Source organism: Giraffa tippelskirchi, chromosome 14 (genome assembly GCF_054371585.1).
Source record: "Giraffa tippelskirchi isolate mGirTip1 chromosome 14, T2T-mGirTip1v1.2.pri, whole genome shotgun sequence".
NCBI lineage: Eukaryota > Metazoa > Chordata > Mammalia > Artiodactyla > Giraffidae > Giraffa > Giraffa tippelskirchi.
In genome coordinates this window covers 64342485-64364673 of record NC_137288.1, presented here as the reverse complement: position 1 = coordinate 64364673, position 22189 = coordinate 64342485, and the positions used below count along the sequence as shown (strand labels likewise).

The 22189-nt window shown below is 37.7% G+C and overlaps 1 protein-coding gene across 4 annotated transcripts in view; it reads right to left on the bottom strand.

Annotated features, from left to right (window-relative positions):
* The window catches only part of DCC (DCC netrin 1 receptor), a 1991552-nt gene that overhangs the window by 67343 nt on the left and 1902020 nt on the right, over positions 1 to 22189 (bottom strand). For all 4 annotated transcript variants that reach the window (XM_081562140.1, XM_081562141.1, XM_081562142.1 and 1 more), the window contains 2 exons: positions 21113 to 21229; positions 3756 to 3911 (listed from right to left, as the gene is read on the bottom strand). In XM_081562140.1, coding sequence (XP_081418266.1) covers positions 3756 to 3911; positions 21113 to 21229 — 273 coding nt within the window. The remainder of the gene's footprint in view (positions 1 to 3755; positions 3912 to 21112; positions 21230 to 22189) is intronic.

The window sequence follows — 22189 nt, the reverse complement described above, 5'->3', positions numbered from 1 at the left end:
ATCACCAGGGTGCGTATAATAGCTTGAGAATCTCTCTCCGTTTGTACATTCTTTGAAACAAATACTCCTCTCAGGATACAAAATCAATATACAGAAATCAGCTGCATTTTGATATACTAACAACAGACTATCAGAGAGAGAAATTAAGAAAACGATCTCATTTACAGGAGCATCAAAAAGAACAAAATACTTAGGAATAAATTTAACTGAGGAGGTGAAACAGTTGTATACTGAAATCTACTAGACTTTGATAAAAGAAATTGAACAAGCCACAAAAAATGGAAAGATAGTCTGTGTTCATGGGTTGGAAGAATTAATATTGTTAAAATGACTACCCAAAGCCATCTATATATTCAATCAATCCCTACTGCAATTCCAAAGTAATCTTAACAGAAATAGAAAAAGAAAACAAACAAACAAACCAACCCTAAAATTTGCATGGAACTCAGGAACCAAAAGTAAACCTAAGAACAAAGCTGGAGGCATCATAGTTTCTGATTTCAAGCTATACTACACAACTATAGTAATTAAAACAGTATAGTATTAGCATAAAAACAGACACAGACCACAGGGACAGAACTGCGAGCCTAAATATATCCCCAAGTGTAAAATCAACTAATATTTAAAATGAAATTCAATAATACACCATGGGGAGGGAACGGTCTCTTCAATAAAAGGTGCTGGGAAAACTGAATAACAGTCACTGTGAATGAGTGAACCTGAACCCTTATCTTGTACCATATGCAAAAATAAACTCAAAATGGATTAAACACTTGAACATAAGACCAAGAACTATAAAACTCCTGGAAGAAAACTTAGACATTGATCTTGGCAATGATTTTTTTTGTTTGTTTGTTTGACACCAAAAGCAAAGGCAACAACAGCAACAATAAGCAAGTGGAACTATATCCAATTAAAAAGCTTCTATAAAGAAAGAAAATGAAAAGGTAAGGGAAAGAAATTCTTACAAATGAAATACATGATTAAGTGGTTAATATCTGAAATATATAAAAACTCATACAACTCAGAAGCAAAAACACAAAAATGTGATTAAAAAATGTGCAGAGGAATTGAATGGACATGGTTCCAAAGAAGATATACAAAAGACCAACAGATACATGAAAAAGTGCTCAACATCACTAATCACTAGGGAAATGCAAATCAAATGCAAATCAAACCACAGTGAGATATCACCTCACCTCTGTTATCATGGCTAAAATAAAAAAGATAAGATATAAGAAGTGTTGGAAAGGATGTGGAGGAAGGAAAACATTTTTGCACTGTTGGTAGAAATATAAATTGATGTAGCCACTGTAGAAAACAGTATGTAAGTACTTTAGGAAATTAACAATTGTACAATCATATAATCTAGCCATCCTACTTCTGGGTAAAGAGCCAAAGGCAATGAAAACAGGATATCAAAGAGATTCTGCAATCCCATGCATTTTTTTTTTTTTTGCCAACTATTTTTAATATTGTTTCTTTAACTTGGAGGATAATTGCTTTACAGGTGCTTCCCAGGTGGCTCAGTGGTAAGGAGTCCGCCTGCCAATGCAAGAGATGTAGGTTCAATCCCTGGGTTGGGAAGATCCCCTGGAGAAGGAAATGGCAACTCACTCCAGTACTCTTGCCTTGGAAATCCCACGGATGGATGCAGGAGCCTGGCGGGCCACAGTCCATGGTGTTGCAAAGAGTCGGATACGACTTAGCAACACACACACACTTGCTTTACAATGTTGTGGTAGTTTCTGTGGTACAACAGTGTGAATCAGCTGTAAGTATACATATACCATCTCCCTATTGAACCTCCCTCCCACACATTCCTACCCCACCCCTCTAGGACATCACATAGCACTGAGCTGAGCTCCCTGGCTATACAGCAGCTTCCCACTAGCGATATATTTTACATATGATATATATATCGCAAAGCTACTCTCTCAATTTGTCCCATCCTCTCTTTCCTCTGCTGTGTCCGCAAGTCCATTCTCTACATCTGTGTCTCTATTCCTGCCCTGAAAATAGGGTCATCAGTACCATTTTTCTGAATTCCATATATACAATATTTGTTTTCCTTTTTTTGACTTACTTCACTCTGTATGACAGACACTAGATTCATTCTTATCCCTACAAACGACCCAATTTCGTCCTTTTTTATGGCTGAGACTCCCATGCTTTTTGCAGCATAATTCACAATAGCCAAAACATGGAAACAGCTAAGTTTTCATCAAGGATGAATGGGCAAAGAAGATGTGAGATACATATAAAATGTATGTGTATATACACACACACACATAATACTATTCAGCCATGCGAAAGAAGGGCATCTACATTTGCAACATCATTGATAGACCTTAAAGGCATTGCTGCTAAGTCGCTTCAGTTGTGTCTGACTCTGTGCGACCCCATAGATGGGAGCCCACCAGGCTCCGCCCTCCCTGGGATTCTTGAGGCAAGAACACTGGAGTGGGTTGCCATTTCCTTCTCCAAGGCATGAAAGTGAAAAGTGAAAGTGAAGTCGCTCAGTCGTGTCCGACTCTTAGCGACCCCACGAACTGCAGCCTACCAGGCTCCTCCGTCCATGGGATTTTCCAGGCAAGAGTACTGGAGTGGGGTGCCATTGCCTTCTTCTTAAAGGCCTTATGCTGAGTGAAATAAGTCAGGTGGAGAAAGATTCCAAATATGGAATCTAAAATACACATAGATTTGGAATCTAAAAAAGCCAAACCCATAGACATGGAAACTAGAATAATGTTTACTAGAGACTGGGAGATGAGAGAAAAAAGGATATATTTGGTCAGACTTTTAGTTAGAAGATGAACACATTCTGGGGATATAATGTATAGAATGCGCTTTCCTCATTGCTCAGTTGGTAAAGAATCTGTCTGCAAGCAGGAGACCCACGTCGGGAAGATCTCCTGGAGAAGGAGATGGCAATCCACTTCAGTCTTCTTGCCTGGAGAATCCCACGGACAGAGGAGTGATTCTAGTTAATGACACTGTATTAAACACTCAGAAGTTGCTGAGAGAGTAACTCCTAAATGTTTTTACGACAAAAAAGAAATGCTTATTATGTGCCATGGATGGGAGTGTTGGCTAAGGTTATGGTGATTATCATTTTGCAATAGAGAAGTATATCAAATCAACACATGGTACAACACATTGTTCAATGTCAATTATACCTCATTAAAGCTGGAAAAATAAATACATAAAAACAGATGAAATACTAGTCTGGAAATTTTTTATTTCCAATAACTATTTCTTATAAATTAAAAGTGAAAAAGGTCTATCTATGGTGTTGCAAATGGCTGATTTAACTAAAGAAAGCTAAAGCTTTCATACAGGTATTGGTTAATAAGGAAAATCAAAGAGACATCTTTAACTATTACGAACAGACACATAGTGAGAATATGTTGGAGTTCAGTCACTTGCTTATTTACTTCCCACTTAACAGAACATATTAATTTCCAGCACCCATCACGTCACTGTTTTACTGAACCCATTAAGCTTTCTTTTCTCACAACTCTTCATATTGTCAGTGCAATGGACTGTGGAAAGACTCCTAGAAAATCAGTCCCAATACATATTTAGGGTCCAAAAAACTGACCATGCTGAAAAAGAAAATTGTAGTACTCAGGTCACAGCTGAATCCCTCTTTACAAAGGATAAGAACATCAAAATGCTACACGCTTGACAAGACTTTACTGATGTTATTCATTTGTTCTCAGTAAAAAGAAAGGAAAATGCAATACACTAACTTTTTCCTGCTCCGAAACCTCGGTCCACTGACAGTGTTGGGAATGGCACAGGCCGGAGGGTGAACTGTGGGTGAGGGTATCCACACGTGGGTGATGGAAGGATTCCTGGGTACTGGGCACTTTCTAGGGTTGGCACAGGGATGGCACTCACGACAGCTGCAAAACAAAGGTGTTGTCATTAATATTTTCAATCCCATGCATTCTCCTAACAAGCAAAAAGGAAATGGCTACATTTTCACATCTTCAAATCCATGGATGCTCTTCATAGTTTCATGTAGGTTCCTTTACTTACTTCTCTCTTTCTAGAAAGTCCCTTTCTTACTTCAGAAAAGACAACTCACTCTTCAAGAATCTCACTAGCAAGAATTACCCTGAGGTTGAAAACTTTTCATGGTTTCAAAGAAGTGATTCATAAGACACCTTAAGGCTCCCTGGCTTTTATTTGGTTTAGTTTTGTTTTCATCTTATTCTTTCTTCTAGACAGAAACGATGATGTTAGAAACATTAGATTGTTCAGAAATGGAATACATTATACAGAGCGGGCTAAAAATGTGGGGATTTTCTATTAATTCTGTGAAGGAAAGTAATGCTTTGGAGATCTATAGTTTGAAGAGAGAATATTAAAGTATACTTTAAATAATCACACTAAGGATTTATGTTTAATAGAAAAAACTTTCAAGCAGCTGAAATAGTACAACTTAGTGACACATTAATTTAAATGCAACTGAATGTTTTCTGGAAATACCAAAACGCGTTTGAAGTTACATTGGTCTAAACCTACAGATGGTATCTTACACAATATTTTCTAGGTTTGGTGAGCATTGTCTGATTCCATTATTCAAATATCTGTTCAGTTGTATCACATTATGAATTAGGTATTTGATTTATGTTATACCTAAATGGTCTAGTGGTTTTCCCTACTTTCTTCAATTTAAGTCTGAATTTGGCAATAAGGAGTTCATGATCTGAGCCACAGTCTGCTCCTGGTCTGGTTTTTGCTGACTGTATAGAGCTTCTCCATCTTTGGCTGCAAAGAATATAATCAATCTGTTTCAATGCCATCACTTCATGGCAAATAGATGGGGAAACAGTGGAAACAGTGGCAGACTTTATTTTGGGGGGCTCTAAAATCACTGCAGATGATGACTGCAGCCATGAAATTAATAGACGCTTACTCCTTGGAAGAAAAGTTATGACCAACCTAAACAGCATGTTAAAAAGCAGAGACATTACTTTGTCAACAAAAGTCTATCTAGTCAAGGCTATAGTTTTTCCAGTAGTCATGTATAGATATGAGAGTTGGAATATAAAGAAAGCTGAGCACTGAAGAATTGATGCTTTTGAACTGTGGTGTTGGAAAAGACTCTTGAGAGTCCCTTGGACTGTGAGGAGATTCAACCAGTCCATCCTGAAGGAAATCAGTCCTGAATACTCATTGGGAGGACTGATGTTGAAGCTGAAACTCCAATGTTTTGGCCACCTGATGCGAAGAGCTGACTCATTGGAAAAGACCCTGATGCTGGGAAAGATTGAGGGCAGGAGGAGAAGGGGATGACAGAGGATGAGATTGTTGGATGGCATCACTGATTCAATGGACACATGTCTGAGTAAACTCTGGGAGTTGGTGATGGACAGGGAGGCCTGGCATGCTGCAGTCCATGGGGTCACAAAGAGTCAGACCCAACTGAGCAACTGAACTGAATTGTATCATATTATGAAATACTCTCAGTGTAAGTCAATCTTCATCTTATAAAATGTTTAGCATGCTCTACCTCTTATTAACAAAAAATAAAAATTAAGCTAGCTGCTGGAATGCTCAATTTCAACAGCATATTCTTATCTATAAAATTAATGAATTATTTATATTGTATTATGATTTTTTAATTTAGTTACACCCTAAGGGCAGTTGCTGAAGTTCAACATGCACAGCAGTGTACATTTACCAAAGTAAAATCTTTTATTTTTAAATCACATTCCTTTTACAAAGTAATTTCATCAAGATACAAATTATATTACATTATTGTTGGTTAGAAACAGGTTTTTAAAATATTTTGACTTAAAAATGCAGATTAATTACATGAAATACATAGCACTTTAAATTAAAAGGGTTCCTTCAAAATGACACAGGTACCCCAATGTGTTCATTGCAGCACTATATGCAATAGCCAGGACATGGAGGCAATCTAGATGTCCATCGACAGATGACTGGATAAAGAAGATGTGGTACATATATACAATGGAATATTACTTAGCCGTAAAGAGGAATGATTTAAATCAGTTGTAGTGAGGTGGATGAACCTAGAGCCTGTTATACAGAGTGAAGTAAATCAGAAACAGAAAAACAGGTATCATATATTAACCCATATAGACGGAATCTAGAAAAATGGCACTGATGAAGCCATTTGCAGGGAAAGAATGGAGACACATACACAGAAAACAGCCACGTGGACAGAGAGGGGAAGGCGAGGGTGGGACGGATTGAGAAAATGAACCTGACATATATACATTTCGCCGGTAGCTCGGCGGTAAAGAATCCACCGGCAGTTCAGGAGACCCTGGTTCAATCCCCGGGTCAGGAATATCCTCTGGAGAAGAGCATGGCAAGCCACTCCAGTATTCTTGCCTGGAGACTCCCATGGACAGAGGAGCTTGGCAGGCTACAGTCCACAGGGTTGCAAAGAGTCAGACACACGAAAGCGACTGAGCACACACATGTATACACTGTCGTGTGTAAAATAGAAAGCTGGGGGGCAGCTGCTGTATAGCACAGGGAGCCCCCCGCCCCCGGCACTCTGTGATAACCTAGAGGGCGGGATGGAAGGAAGGAGGGAGACTCAGAGGGAGGGGTGTATATATACACACATAGAAATGGCAACCCACTCCAGTATTCTTGCTTGGAGAATCCCATGGACGGCGGAGACTGGTAGGCTGCCGTCTATGGAGTCGCACAGAGTTGGACACGACTGAAGCGACTTAGCAGTATATATGTAAAACTGCATTTGAGACTTTAATTTCACTATATTTATAACACTCTTTGAAGTGCATATTAACATGTTTGATTGAAAAACGAAGCCAGGTCTTTTTTCAGATAGAAAGTTTTGACTGACTGTTTTGGTAATGAGGACTAACTCTTTTTTTAAGGAGGTTAAGTAATGGGTGCTTTATCTGAATCAAATAAGAATGTATATTAATGATTTAATGGGATAAAATATTTTTTCAAAAACTTATGTTAGTAAAGATGTAAGTGATATTTCAATCCTATCTTAGTATATTGTATTAGAAGAAGAACCTCTAAGTGAATAAAACCTGTAGATGTATAAGTCTTGATAAGGCTGTTTACAGCTGTACCTCCTAGAAAATTAGAAAGTAAATAACTTGAATGATTAATAAATACTTGAATATAACTTTTACTTCCAGAAAAATTAGAGGACATTATCTACTTGTTAACTGAAATACTATTTAACTTTCTATGAGAGTTCTCAGAGCTGACAATTTTATGTTGTTCTGTGGGGAAGTGAATTGTAGGTATTAGTTAAAGAACAAAATGAGTGATACAAACTTTTCTCTGTAAAAGGGAAACTTCCTTACGTATTGATACTTTGTAAATGGGTGATGGTGGGTATCAAATTGCTATGGCATTTTTATACTTTTGGCTTTATTTAAAAGAGTAGAATACCAGAAAAATTATGTATTTTACAGATATTTAACTTATAATATTTAACTTAAAATATTGAATTAAAAATGTGTGTGGTGATACAAAGATTTTCTAAATTATTTTTGGGAGGACTTCAATAAAAAATTTAGACTAACTGATATATAACACCATAAATAAAGATGTTGTAATTTAATCAGATATTTTATAAATAGTAGATTGTGGCTATACAAACACATGAACAGACTTTATAAAAAGGAAAAGAAATAAAACGACAAGGGAACTTTTGAAAAAAATCAGAAATTCAAGCCAGATACCAGCCAAAATAATGATAAATTCCCTAAAGGAAAAGGTTATAATTTTGTAGTCTTTGTGTCTGTCATAGTACAGTGCTAGAGACACTTTATATTTTTCAAATGAGTTAACAAGAAGGATTTTCTAGAAGAAATATTTATAAATTTGTCATTTTAACCCACTGGAGATTTTTTACATGATTTCATTATGTATTATTTAGTTTCCTGGTGTGTATAGTTACTATGTTACTATGATAATAATAGTAATAGATTTGAATACATTTGCAAATAAAAGTCATATAATAACAAAGTCTGTATTCCTATAACTCAAAATTTCAGTCTCTGAAGCAGTTAATTGAATTCATACATCTTACCAATCAAAATGAGATTAATATACAGTCATTAAGGTTGACTGCCAAATTGCAAAGCTTTTCCTGTGTTGACAATTTTTACTCATAAATAAATGTGACAATAATAGTCTCCCTTAAACATAGAAGGCACCCACTTGACAAATTGTGCACATTCTAATCAATATTGTTATCTGAATTTAACCAATATTTTAGAACGCAGTTAGAAAAAGAATGTCATAAATATCTTCCAGTTGGTGCTGAATAAATTTGAATAGAGAAACATAAAATAATTTGGCAAGCCACAGACTCTGTATAAGTTAGAGAGCGGAGAGAACCCAAGAGACTAAATTCATATTCCAGTTCCAAGTCTTTCATTACTTAAGAAAAGAAATTTTACTTTCTATGAGTTTTGCATTTTGACTACTGACCTGAGTATAAAAGGTTTGCAAATAATAAAAGTTCTTTAAAAAAATGATAAATCTGTTGTATGTCTCAGCAACTCAGAAATTTGCATTGTTCTATTTCCCTCATGTGAATAGAATAGTCAGTATTCCAAAGCTTTGAAGTATTCTGATCCATGATTCATTTCTAAAATAGAATAGACACCTACCCTTACTTATAAACCTTGTTGCAAAACTAATCATTCTGAAATAAGTTGGACCTAACACCGTGTATTGAAGGGCATTTTTGTATTTTCCCCTACATGTCAGTTTTGAGAGTCAGAAACACGAACACGCACACATCCTCACAGTACAATTCAAGGCGTTCACCGCCCTGCTCTGTTTATGTGAAACAGCTCAGAGAGCGATATCATCAAACATTTTCAATAAATCTCTGCTCTGTGGCCAACTATGACAAGAAATCTGTTCTGACACAGCTTTCTGACAATTGAATTTATCTCTCATACTGATGCATAAAGATTTTTCAAGTAGAAATTCCCTCACCACCAAATTACTTAGTTTCCTGAACAGGGCACACTGATATTCAAAAACTTTAACAACATTTACAAAAATGTTGGCGTTAAACATGACCTATAGGAAATCTAAAATACAGATTTTATTTTTAAAGGTACCATTTTAAGAAATAAAGCTCTCTGTAGGTGCTTCTCCCCAAGATACTTGACAATTTGAGAGATTTGTTGAGGAGGAGAGGTGAACGAAGAGTAAAGATAATATTTTAAAGTGCAAAGAGCTTAAGGGAAATGATTTCTCATTCTGCCTCTCTTTAGCATTTCTTTCTGGCAATGGCCTACATATAATCTGGACTATTGGGAACTGTAGTTTCCATCACCCTTGATAAATACTCTAATCTCCTTCCCATTTTCAGCTGTCCTTTGACAAGCAATTGTCTCTGGATGCCAGCCACAAGTATCCACAAATTCCTACTTTAGGAAAATAGTGAACATTCATGACAACACGTTCTGCTGTTATTCTTAAAATAGTGGTAAAGGGCCCAAACACTAGGTCAGACTGCCTGGATTCATCATCTAGTTCTGCCATGTGGTGGGGAATAAATGTCACAGCCAACATCTAAGACAGTGCCCCCTGATTCTCTCCTCGTGTATTTGCATCCTTGTTGGAGTTCCCTGCCACAATTCACCCAGACTGGTCTGGTGACCAAAGAGCGCAACGGAAGTGATGCTACGTCACTTCCAAAAACAGGTTAAATGAGATTCTTCCTCATTCTCTTTTCCCCCCTCTCTCTCTGATCCTTCATTCTGGAAGAAGCCAGGAGTCATGTCTTGAGGACCCTGAGCTGGAACTGCCTGGCGAAATCATCCCTGTATTCCTGATGCTCAGAAGCTGTTGAAAAAATAAACGGCTGTTTTCTGTTGCTACATTTTGAGGTAATTTGTTAGGTAATAGGAAGTAACTATACATTCACATGAGAGGGTATGTAATCTATTTCCTGTTTTTTCCATCAGTAAAGTGGAGATCATCGTGGTACCAACTTTAGGATGTGGTTCTGAGGATTAAAGAGAGCATCCACCTAGAAGCGCAGCAGGGTGGAAATGTTGGTTATTGACATTAATTTCTCCTGAGTCCCAACAGATCTGCCCCAAGACTGAGCTGAATAACATTTAATAATAAATACTGTTGACAACAACCTTCTTATCTGTCTATGACTTTGTGCTGATGGTTTCATGGGTGAATGCATGTCTAAACTTACTACACTTTGTACATTAAATATGTACAGTTACATACATAAATTATATCTAAACAAAACTGTTCAAGGATAAATAAAATTAAAAAAATATATGACCACTTAAAATATAAGTCAAAATTTTCCAAAGATACTGAAAACTGTTTGAGTTCTGCACTCAAGTGACTAAAGCAGATAGTGAGGATGGGGAAGAAAATGTTGGCTCTCATAGGGAATGTTCTGGAAAGGCCCCCAACCAGTAACCATAGCAGCATCCAAACTATCCTTAAAGCAAAACTGTATGCTTTCTTCTGCTCAGTCTTTTTAAATAGCATCTAGTTAAACTTTTTGAAACTTCTAGTTTCTTTAGAGGCTGATCTTACATTTTTTTTCCTTCAAATATTTACAAGGAATGAAAAAGAAAGAAATTCAAGAGTTTGTTACTCAACAAACTCATACAGTGAATTATTAAAATTGTACAGCTGATGTGATCCTACAGGGTATCTGCTTCCATTTCTATCTTACCTAGATCTATTCTTCACCTCTCCTCTGGCATTTTACAGCAGAAGAAAACACAATATGAGAATGGAAAAGGAATCTTTCCAAGGCCAAATAATTAGGATCCATAGAATAATAAAACACTGAAACTGTAAGAAAATCTGTCATCACTCCAGGAACTGCTCTCAGCCAAAGAAGCTGCTCACCAAGGTTGCACCTTACTTCTTAGGAGCAGTCTGCACCAAAGACTACAGAACCGCTCCCACCCCTCACCTCATTTGGAACACCCTAGAAGGATAACTCCATCAGCAGAGCAATCTGTACTGTCAGCTGAGTCCTCCATCAAACTTTTGGGTTGGCCAAATAGTTTGTCTGGGTTTTTCCATATGCCAACCAGCAAGGAGATCAAACCAGTCAATCCAAAAGGAAATCAACCCTAAATATTCACTGGAAGGACTGATGCTGAAGCTCCAATACTTTGGCTACCAGATGTGAAGAATCAACTAATTGGAAAAGACCCTGATGCTGGGAAAGACTGAAGGCAGGAGGAGAAGAGGGTGACAGAGGATGAGATGGTTGGATGGCATCACCGATTCAATGGACATGAATTTGAGCAAACTCCGGGAGGTAGTGAAGGACAGGAAGCTTGGGCGCTACAGTCCATAGGGGTCTCAAAGAGTCGGACACGATTTACAAAGTGAATGGTGATAACAATACCTGATTAGTTTACTAGCTCCCTCCCAGCAATCCTGCACCCTTTATCCTCACAGGTGTTATTCCTAAAGAAACTTGCTAATAAATCTCCTGTTTTCCAATCTCTGTTCAGAGTCTGATTCCTGGAAACCCAGCATATGACTTTTCTTCAGTTCAGATCAGTCGCTCAGTCATGTCCAACTCTTTGTGACCCCATGGGCTGCAGCATGCCAGGCCTCCCTGTCCACTGCGAACTCCTGGAGTTTATTCAAACTCATGTCCATTGAGCTGCTGATGCCATCCAACCATCTCATCCTCTGTCATCCCCTTCTTCTCCCACCTTCAATCTTTCCCAGCATCAGGGTCTTTTCCAATGAGTTGGTTCTTTGCATCAGGTGGCCAAAGTATTGGAGTTTCAGCTTCAGAATCAGTCCTTCCAATGAATATTCAAGACTGATTTCCTTTAGGATGGACTGGTTAGATCTCCTTGCAGTCCAAGGGACTCTCAAGAGACTTCTCCAGAAGACTAATTTATAGTAAGAAAATCATATTAAATTCTTTTTGGCCATTGTAAAATTACTCACTTTTTGCCATGATTTTATAAGAAAGAGCACTGTACTCGGGAAACCAGAATGTCTGGATTCTTCTCCTGTCTATGTTATCAGCTAATATGCTTCTCACGGGCATCAGGTTGCTTAGCTGTGAAGTGTGTTCTGGGGTAAGAAGTAACATATGCCACCTAATGTTTTCAACCAAGGAGTATAATCTTAGACAAATAAACAGATTTTGTACTTCAATGAAATTAAATGTCATTTCCTGTGTATTTTAAGAACTAAAAAACACTTCAGATAGTTTATATTTTATCTGGTAATTAACATTTTATAGAACATGGTGAGAAATGTCAAGGAAGAGGGGGAAAATAATCTTATAAAAATAGAGATTCTTAAGTGGAACAGAAAGCATCTTTATACATGTGGCTGGAAATCCGAACAATGCTATGATGTGGTTTATACAAGACTTGGTACACTAGTAAATCCAAATAATTGCAAGTGGGCCATCAGTAAATACATCTACCATTCTGAATGAAATCATAACTCTGTCAAGCTAAAAAGTCTACAAGTTTTTCAGCCTAGCTAGCTAAGGTCCGTCAATCATGTCAGTTGCAAAGAATCTATTTTATTTATCAGAAAGTCTAAGAATTAATTTTAAGATCAACTTGGATTATATGTTGAAGTAAATTTTCTCTTGTTAGATAGAGTTTAACCAACTGAGTTTGGATCCAACAGAATGTAATGTGACAAAGATTTCAAACGGTCTATATTCTACAGACTCGTCAGTTCTAATGGAAGTTTATTTAAATATAATATACAAATTTAGAGTCCCTTGGAAAGCAAGGAGATCAAATCGGTCAATCCTAAAGGAAAGTGAAAGTGAAGTGAAAGTTGCTCAGTCGTGTCCGACTCTTTGCAATCCCATGGACTCTCCAGTCCATGGAATTCTCCAGGCCAGAATACTGGAGTGGGTAGCCTTTCCCTTCTCCAGGGGATTTTCCCAACCCAGGGATCAAACCCAGATCTCCTGCACTGCAGGCGGATTCTTTACCAGTTGAACCACAAGAGAAGCCCAAGAATATTGGAGTGGGTAGCCTATCCCTTCTCCAGCAGGTCTTCCTGACCCAGGAATTGAACCAAGGTCTCCTGCATTGCAGGTGGATTCTTTACCAACTGAGCCACCAGGGAAGCCTATCCTAAAGGAAGTCAATCCTTAATACTCATTGAAAAGACTGAAGCTGAAGTTCCAATAGTTTGGCCAATAGCTGGCTCATTGGAAAAGACCCTGATGCTGGGAAAGATTGAGGGCAGGAAGAGAAGAGGATGACAGAGGATGAGATGGTTGGATGGCATCACCAATTCAATGGATGTGAACTTGGGCAAACTCTGGGAGACAGTGAGGAACAGGGAGTTCTGGTGTGCTGCAGTCCATAGGGTCAAAAAGAATTGGACACAACTTTGCAACTAAACAACAAAAATACATATTGAAAACTAAATATCATCAGTACTGCTCAGTGATTTTTCAGGGTGAAATGTCTCTGACCATCATCCAGGCCAAGAAATGGAACATTATCAGAAGCTGCCCCGTGGTCCCTTCTGGTAACTAACTACCTCTCATTAAGAGTAACTACTCTTTTGAATTCTAGCCCCGTAGGTTATTTTGCCTGTTTCAAATTTACATAAATTGAATCATACAAATAGCTGTGAAAAGACGGGAAGTGAAAAGCAAAGGATAAAAGGAGAGATATACCCGTTTGAATGCAGAGTTCCAAAGAATAGCAAGGAAAGATAAGAAAGCCTTCCTCAGCGATCAATGCAAAGAAATAGAGGAAAACAATAGGGTGGTAAAGACTAGAGATCTTTCAAGAAAATCAGAGATACCAAGGGAACATTTCATGCAAAGATGGGCTCAAAAAAGGGCAGAAATGGTAGGGACCTAACAGAAGCAGAAGATATTAAGAAGAGGTGGCAAGAATACACAAAAGAATTGTACAAAAAAGTTCTTCACGACCCAGACAATCACGATGGTGTGATCACTCACCTAGAGCCAGACATCCTGGAATGTGAAGTCAAGTGGGCCTTAGAAAGCATCACTACGAACAAAGCTAGTGGAGGTGATGGATTTCCAGTTGAGCTATTTCAAATCCTAAGAGATGACGCTGTGACAGTGCTGCACCCAATATGCCAGAAAATACGGAAAACTCAGCGGTGGCCACAGGATGGGAAAACATCAGTTTTCATTCCAATCCCAAAAAAGGCAATGCCAAAGAACGCTCAAACTACAGCACAATTGCACTCATCTCACACGCTAGTAAAGTACTGCTTAAAGTTCTCCAAGCCAGCCTTTAGCAATACGTGAACTGTGAACTTCCAGATGTTCAAGCTGGTTTTAGAAAAGGCAGAGGAACCAGAGATCAAATTGCCAATATCCGCTGGATCATCGAAAAAGCAAGAGAGTTCCAGAAAAACATCTATTTCTGCCTTATTTACTATGCCAAAGCCTTTGACTGTGTGGATCACAATGAACTGTGGAAAATTCTGAAAGAGATGGAAATACCAGACCACCTGACCTGCCTCTTGAGAAACCTGTATGCAGATCAGGAAGCAACAGTTAGAACTGGACATGGAACAACAGACTGGTTCCAAATAGGCAAAGCAGTACATCAAGGCTGAATATTGTCAGCCTGCTTATTTAACTTCTATGCAGAGTATATCATGAGAAACGCTGGGCTGGAGGAAGCACAAGCTGGAATCAAGATTGCTGGGAGAAATATCAATAACCTGAGATACGCAGATGACACCACCCTTATGGCAGAAAGTGAAGAAGAGCTAAAGAGCCTCTTGATGAAAGTGAAAGAAGAGAGTGAAAAAGTTGGCTTAAAGCTCAACATTCAAAAAACTAAGATCATGGCATCTGGTCCCATCACTTCATGGCAGATGGATGGGGAAACAGTGGAAACAGTGTCAGACTTTATTTTTCTGGGCTCCAAAATCACTGCAGATGGTGATTGCAGCCATGAGATTAAAAGACACTTACTCCTTGGAAGGAAAGTTATGACCAACCTAGATAGCATATTAAAAAGCAGATATATTACTTTGCCAACAAAGGTCTGTCTAGTCAAGGCTATTGTTTTTCCAGTGGTCATGTATGGATGTGAGAGTTGGACTGTGAAGAAAGCCGAGTGCAGAAGAATTGATGCTTTTGAACTGTGGTGTTGGAGAAGACTCTTGAGAGTCCCTTGCACTGCAAGGAGATCCAACCAGTCCATCCTAAAGGAGATCAGTCCTGGGTGTTCATTGGAAGGACTGACGTTGAAGCTGAAACTCCAATACTTTGGCCACCTCATGCAAAGAGCTGACTCATTGGAAAAGACCCTGATGCTGGGAAAGATTGAGGGCAGGAGGAGAAGGGGACGACAGAGGATGAGATGGCTGGATGGCATCTCCGACTTGATGGACATGGGTTTGGGGGGACTCCAGGTGTTGGTGATGGACAGGGAGGCCTGGCGTGCTGCGGTTCATGGGGTCACAAAGAATCGGACATGACTGAGCGACTGAACTGAACTGAATCATACAGATGTATTACATTTCTGTTTTGCAACAGTATATCTGTGAGAGTCTACATATTGCTTGCATCATTTTAGCTTGTTCATTTTCATTGCTACATGGTAGTCCATTGGTGAATATATTATATATATTACAAAGTCATGATAAGAAGTATTCCCCAAAATATTCTTATACTTGTCTTTTGGTGTGTATATTAGGCATTTCTGCTAGATATACACCCAAGAACAGAGTAAATCTAGGTATGGACTGTTGAGTCAGAGTGTCCCTATGCATTTTATAAATGTATTTAACTGCTGAAAATCACATATATGCATGTTTTATGGAATTCTTTTTAAATTAACACTAATAAATTTCTAACTATTAAATTATTAATTTTAAACTAATTAAAGTGATAAATTACTTGTCATTTTAGGGCCTGCATTCGTGTAAGACACTATGGATAAGAGAAGTCTTGCTTTAGCGATCGAGCAAGTCGGAGCTGGAGATGACATGAGGGGGCAGAGTGAAGTCAGCAGACTGAGCACAAGTTTCGGGTTCAGACTCTCAGAACTTTGGTTTCCATGTTTGTAAACTGAGATGCTAGAGTCAAACAAATTCTTTAAAAATTGAATACAAATAATATGAGGCATCTTTGTCCTTAGAAAAGAAGCACACCATAGAGACTCATAAGCTGCTCAGCTGTGTCCTGAAGGAAGTTTGTTAAGCTGAGACTGTTTCCCATCTGTACAATCAGGATAATCTCAACACATGAGAATATTGCGAGGAGTAAATGAAATACGAGTTAGCAAGGTATTTAGCTAGTGAATAATAGTTAGACGTTCTCAACACTTGTTAGATTTCATTACATTTTTCTTTCTTTCTAAGCTCGTTAGTTCTTGTTGAATGAAAACAATTTTAACTGCCTTTAATATATCAAGTTTTTATTTGAAGATATTCTAATAGAACTGCTAAAAAAAGAGCCTTAAACCTTGATGTGTTATGAACACAAAATACGTTTATTTTTTCATCTAGTCATTTATTTGACAGATACTTAGCAAGTACCAATTTTATGCTAGGTATTGAGTTAAACACTGTGTGAATATGAAGAAGAATTAGATGCATTCCCTCCCTATCATGTAATACACAATCTGTTAGAAGAGGGAAGATTTGGACTTGAATACCTAAGTATATCAGGCAGTACTCTGAGGAATTAATTCCATAAAAGTGTTAAAAAGAGAGACTATTCAAACATGAGAAAAGCAGCCCTCATTTCTGGGTGTAGTAATCAGAGAGAAAAGAATTCATGAGAGCATTAATACCTCTCTGGTCATTGAAAGATACACAGAACTCTTTTAGTTAGAGATAGCTACCAAGCCATTCCATAAGGAGAAAAAAAAAGTGTTCAGAAGGAAAATCAAATAAAGAGCAATGCATATTTGTGGACTTGTGATTGGTTTGGCTTGGCAAGGGTGTCTAACATAACAACAGGAAACTAGAAATACAGACTTACATCTGGGATGCACAGGGGTTGGTTCTTTTTTTCTTGGAAGACAGTGAGGAGCCATTGGGAAAATTTATGGAGTAGAACGCCATATTTAAGTTGTTTTAGGAAGAGGTTTGGCAAGCAAAATACAAAGATGTTTAGAAGACACTACAGACAGGAGGGAGATTAATTATAAAGCTGTTTTGACAGTTCAGGGGTGGGGCCACAAAGAGAAAAATAAAAACATGACTGTTGAAAATGGGAATGTAGCCAGGGATTCAAAAGATATTGTGGAAGAAAAAAAAGTCAATGGGATATGCGAACTTCTTAGATGAAGAAGTTATATATGGGAGAGAAAGTCCCATGAAGATTCTGAAACACATTGATTTTTAAGAAGAAAGCTCTAAAAGGTTGGCACAGACAGAACTTAGTTATAAGTGGAAAGTGGCTGGAAGGAAAAAAAGAAATAGAAGCAGCTAAGTATACAGTGTCCCTTTATGTGGTGAAAGGAATGAAAGACAAAGGACAATAGCTTTACAGAGGACTACAGCTGGGAGCATAATGATTAAGAGCACAGAGGCTGAAGCCAGTCCTGAGTCCAAATTCTGGCCCTGTCACTTACCTGCTGTATGATTGTAAGCTACGTACTTAAACTCTGCAAGCCTCAGTTCTTTTATTAGTAAAACAGGCATAAGAACAGTATCTATCCTGTGAGTTGAACAACTGGCATCTGTTATAAATTCCATTGCATTTATTATAGTAAAATTGAGAGCTATGTTGGAATGTAGAGGAAACATCACATACAGTAGGTAGAAAGAAACAACCATTAGTTCATTCATTTACCTGAACTGTATCAACTGAGTGCCTAACATGTGCCAATCTCCATTTGGGGTACTGAGGATATGACGTGATGAAAGCAGGCAAAATTCCTGCTCTAATAGCACCTATACTACACAGGGAAAACACATAATAAGTAAACAAACACAATAAAGCAAGTAAGATAGTTATAAACATTAACTAAGGAAAACAAAGCAGGATAAAGAGGGTAGAGAGAGACCAAGGATGCTACTAGGCAATAGTCAGAGAAGATCTATGTTCCTTCACAGTGGTTGCAGTTGAACACAGACCTGAATAAATGAGGGAAAAGCCAACTAAATATCTATGGAAAGAAACGCCAGGCAAAGAGGACAGTTAAATGTCCCTGAATTGGAATGTGTGTTATTACCAAAGAACAGAGAGGAGAGCTATATGGCTGAAAGAGATTACAGACAGAAACAACAAGAGGCAAAGTGAGAGACATGCCAGAGGCTGGATCACATGGTACCTTTTGGGCATGATGAAATCGCTGGATTTTGTGCTACAGGTGATGGGAGGTCAAGAGGAATAACATGATCTAATTCACACTGAAAAGCTACAGCATAGACAACTTACTGTAAGATCAAGAGCTCAAGAAAAGAGAACAGTTATAAGTTTACAGCTATAGTCTACAATCCATAGATTATATTTGCCATCTAGAGATGGTAGTAGCTTGGATAAGGACAGAAAAGTAGAGATGGGAAAGAGTGGTCAGCTTCGGGAAGGGTTTTGAAAGCAAGAAATATCAGATTTGGTGAAAGACTGAATTTGGGATGTGAGGAAATCAGAATAAGGAAGTATGAAACTTGAGTTTTTGTTTTGTTTTTTAAACAAGAATAGATGGTTAAATAGTGGTACCATGTATTGGAAAAAATAATAGGAGGATCGAGTTTGGAGCTGGGGAGAAGGAATTATGGAAGAGCAACATTTCCATTTTGAGCTCATCTGGCTTCTCTATTAGCCATTTGAAGGTGAGTCAATATTGTATATGGAAGTTGATGTGGGTTTCAGGAAGGGATTAATCTAGGGGTTAAAATTTGTGATTCATCAGCATGAAAATGGCATTAAAGCCATTGCTATTAGATGACAACATCTAAGAAGCTAGTGTAGATAGTAGACAGCAGTTTGAAGACTGAGCCCTAGGGTACTCTCTGTCTCTTAAGAGACTGGGGAGAAAGGAGGAGTAAGTAAAGGAATAAAAAGGAGCAGGCAGTGGGATAGGAAGAGAACTGGGAGCACTGAGAATACAACAGCCAAGTGAAGAAAGCATTCCAGGAAAAAAATAGAAGCTATGTCAAATTTTGCTGAGCACTGGACAATTGACCATTTGGTAAGAAGACGTGGAGATTATTGACATCTTGGCAACCAAGATGTCAGTATAGGGACTGTGGAAATGCTATTACAACTAATAAAGAAGATTAAAAGAGCAAAAAGTAATTATAGATAACTTTTAAGAGAATTTCTCAGGAAAGGGGAGGAATGGGCTAGTGGTTTCAGGGAAGATGCTTTAACACGGCAGTTATGAGATAATGCTCATATGCATAATGGAGTTATCGGTAGGAAGGAGAACTGATGATGGAAGAAAGGAAAGGGATAATTACAGAAGAGTCCCTAAGTGGGAATGAAAGGCTGTCCTCAAGGGAAAGAGCTGGCCTTACACAGGAAAAAAAAAAACAAAAACAGATCAACTAGATTTGAAGGGTAGATAATGATACCATTTCTAAATACTTCTCTTTTCTTGGTGATAAAAGAAGCATGCTTATTAGCAGGGACTGGGGAAAGGAGAGAGGTATTGAGAGTCAGAAAAGAAAGAATAGATATAAGACATTCATCTTATAAAGTGAGACAATGAATCATTAAGAGAAATGACTGGCATTTACAAATAAATGACAGCTCACCTTGAATTTGTGGTCATAAATACCCAGTAAACAGGCTATATGAAAGTGAAAGTCGCTCAGTCATGTCCCAACTCTTTGCGACCTCATGGACTATACAGTCCGTGGAATTCTCCAGGCGAGAATACTGGGATGGGTAGCCTCTCGCTTCTTCAGGGGATCTTCCCAACCCAGGAATTGAACCCAGGTCTCCCATACTGCAGGTGGATTCTTTACCAGCTGAGCCACAAGGGAAGCCCAAATAGGCTACATGTCTTTCTTCAAATGAAGTCAGATGTTAGGGTTCATGGCCAATGTTGGCGAGGAGCTAATTTAACCAGGGTTGAGTTTTTTGGGTGGTAAGTATGATAGCGAAGAAGAAGCAAGGGAGATGAGGGTGTTTACAAGGGACAGGAGGTAGTAATTGATGCTGGATTGGAAGTTGAGTTTAAATGGAAATAAAGACATGAGGAAGACCAGGGATAATGGGAAGGTTGCAGAGTTAATGGACTGAAGGTCTTGGTGGGATTAAAAAATTGTTAGCAATGGGGCAATAAACAAGAAAAATAATACTGTGCTAGAAAAAGAGATGACAGAAACTGACATTCTACAGCAGGTGCAATTATTGGTTTCAGTGTGTGACATGGAATTGATGAATTGAGGTGGGAAAGAGCTAATATTGTAGGGAACATTGGGAACTAACATCAGACAGATTACATGCATGGATATTGTAATTACCAAGATTGATCGTAGAGGTAATTGGAAAGGAAGTGATTCGCAGATACTAATATCTTCAGTGAAAGTGGGAGTATGACAGAAAACTTCAACATGAAGGGGGCAGGAAGTGATTATCTCAATATTTGTTTAAAGAGAGCTGGATTATTTAAGTCTGAAAATTAGACCTATTAAAAGAGTTTTAAAAAATCTATGAAGGTGGTTGTTAGAAAAAGATCAATAATGACAAAACTTCCATTCTTTTTAGATCGATTCATTTTCTATACAACTTCTTAAATATGTATCAACTGATTGCCCATATATAAATCACATGGCTGTATAAGGCAAGCACAACAGAGTGAAAATTCTAACTTCCAAATATAAATGATATGATTTTAGTTGTTCTTCATTATGTCCATTTGCCCAGAAAGTTCAGAGAAAACTCTACTCAGGTTTTGACAGTTGATAGAGAAAAGATACACAAAGAAAGCTGAATGGCTGAAACTAATATAACATTGCAAATCAAGGAGGAAAATGCTCACCCACTGGAGTATTCTTGCCTGAAAAATCCCATGGACAGAGGAGCCTGGCAGGCTACAGGCAAAAGGGCTGCAAAGAGTTGGACACGACGGAGCAGCTAAGCACGCATGCCTCATATTAATGTGCTATTGTTCCCCTCTCCACTGTGGCACCAACTGTTACTCACTGGGATTGTTGGACTGGGCATCCATAGGAATCATGAGCTTGGCCCGGGTGGCTCGGCGTGCAGCCAGTGACCTCTCCAGAGTGGACATGGAGCTCCCTGCTTCTTCTGTGTCTTGACCTAAAAGGAAAGCAATACTCTTGAGTATTAATGATGCAACACTTCATTTCTAGCCAGGAACCCCAATGCCTTTTTCATTTCATTGATGATTTAAATAATAATATCTACTTTTTTGTTTATCAGTATGCTGTCATTGTAGAAATGTTAATAAAATTTACCAGAACCTCATTACCCAAAAAGAACCATTATTAGTTATTTATAATTTTCACACATGCATATATATATGTGAAAGCAAGCAAATATATACTAATATATTTATTTTTCAAAAATGGCATTATACCATATATACTGTATTATAGTCTTCTTTAAACAGTAACAGAAAAATCTTTCTCTGTCAATAAATATCAGTAATGTAATTTTCAACAGCTCCATAACATGCAACTGTATGAATTAACCACAATCTTTGCAATTTATACTTAAGCCTCAAAGACATTAAATCTTACTATAAAAACACAGGAAATAAGCTACATTCTGCAAAAATATGGTTAGGTCTCTCTATACTAATTTATTATAATTCCATAAAATGTCATATTAAAGAGTCATAAAAATAATAAGAAAGAATGATATATGCAGATTTGAAAATTGAATAAAAATATATGTTGAAAAGTAATACTGAAATTCTGAATACTATATATCAGTAAAAATTATATGATTCATTGACATGAAGTTTCATCTGATTTTTTCTTCAATGAAGCATAGTTGATTAACAATATTATATTAGTTTTAAGCACACAGCATAGTGGTTCAGTAATTTTATAGATAATAACTCCATTAAAAGTTATTCAAAATAATGGCTATAATACCCTGTGCTATACAATATATCCTTGTTACTTATCTATTTTATATATAGTAATCTCTGTGTCTTAACCTCATGCCCTAATTTGCCCCTCTTCCCTTACCTCTTTCCACTGATAACCACCAGTTTGTTTTCTATATCTGTGAGTTTGTTTCTGTTTTTCT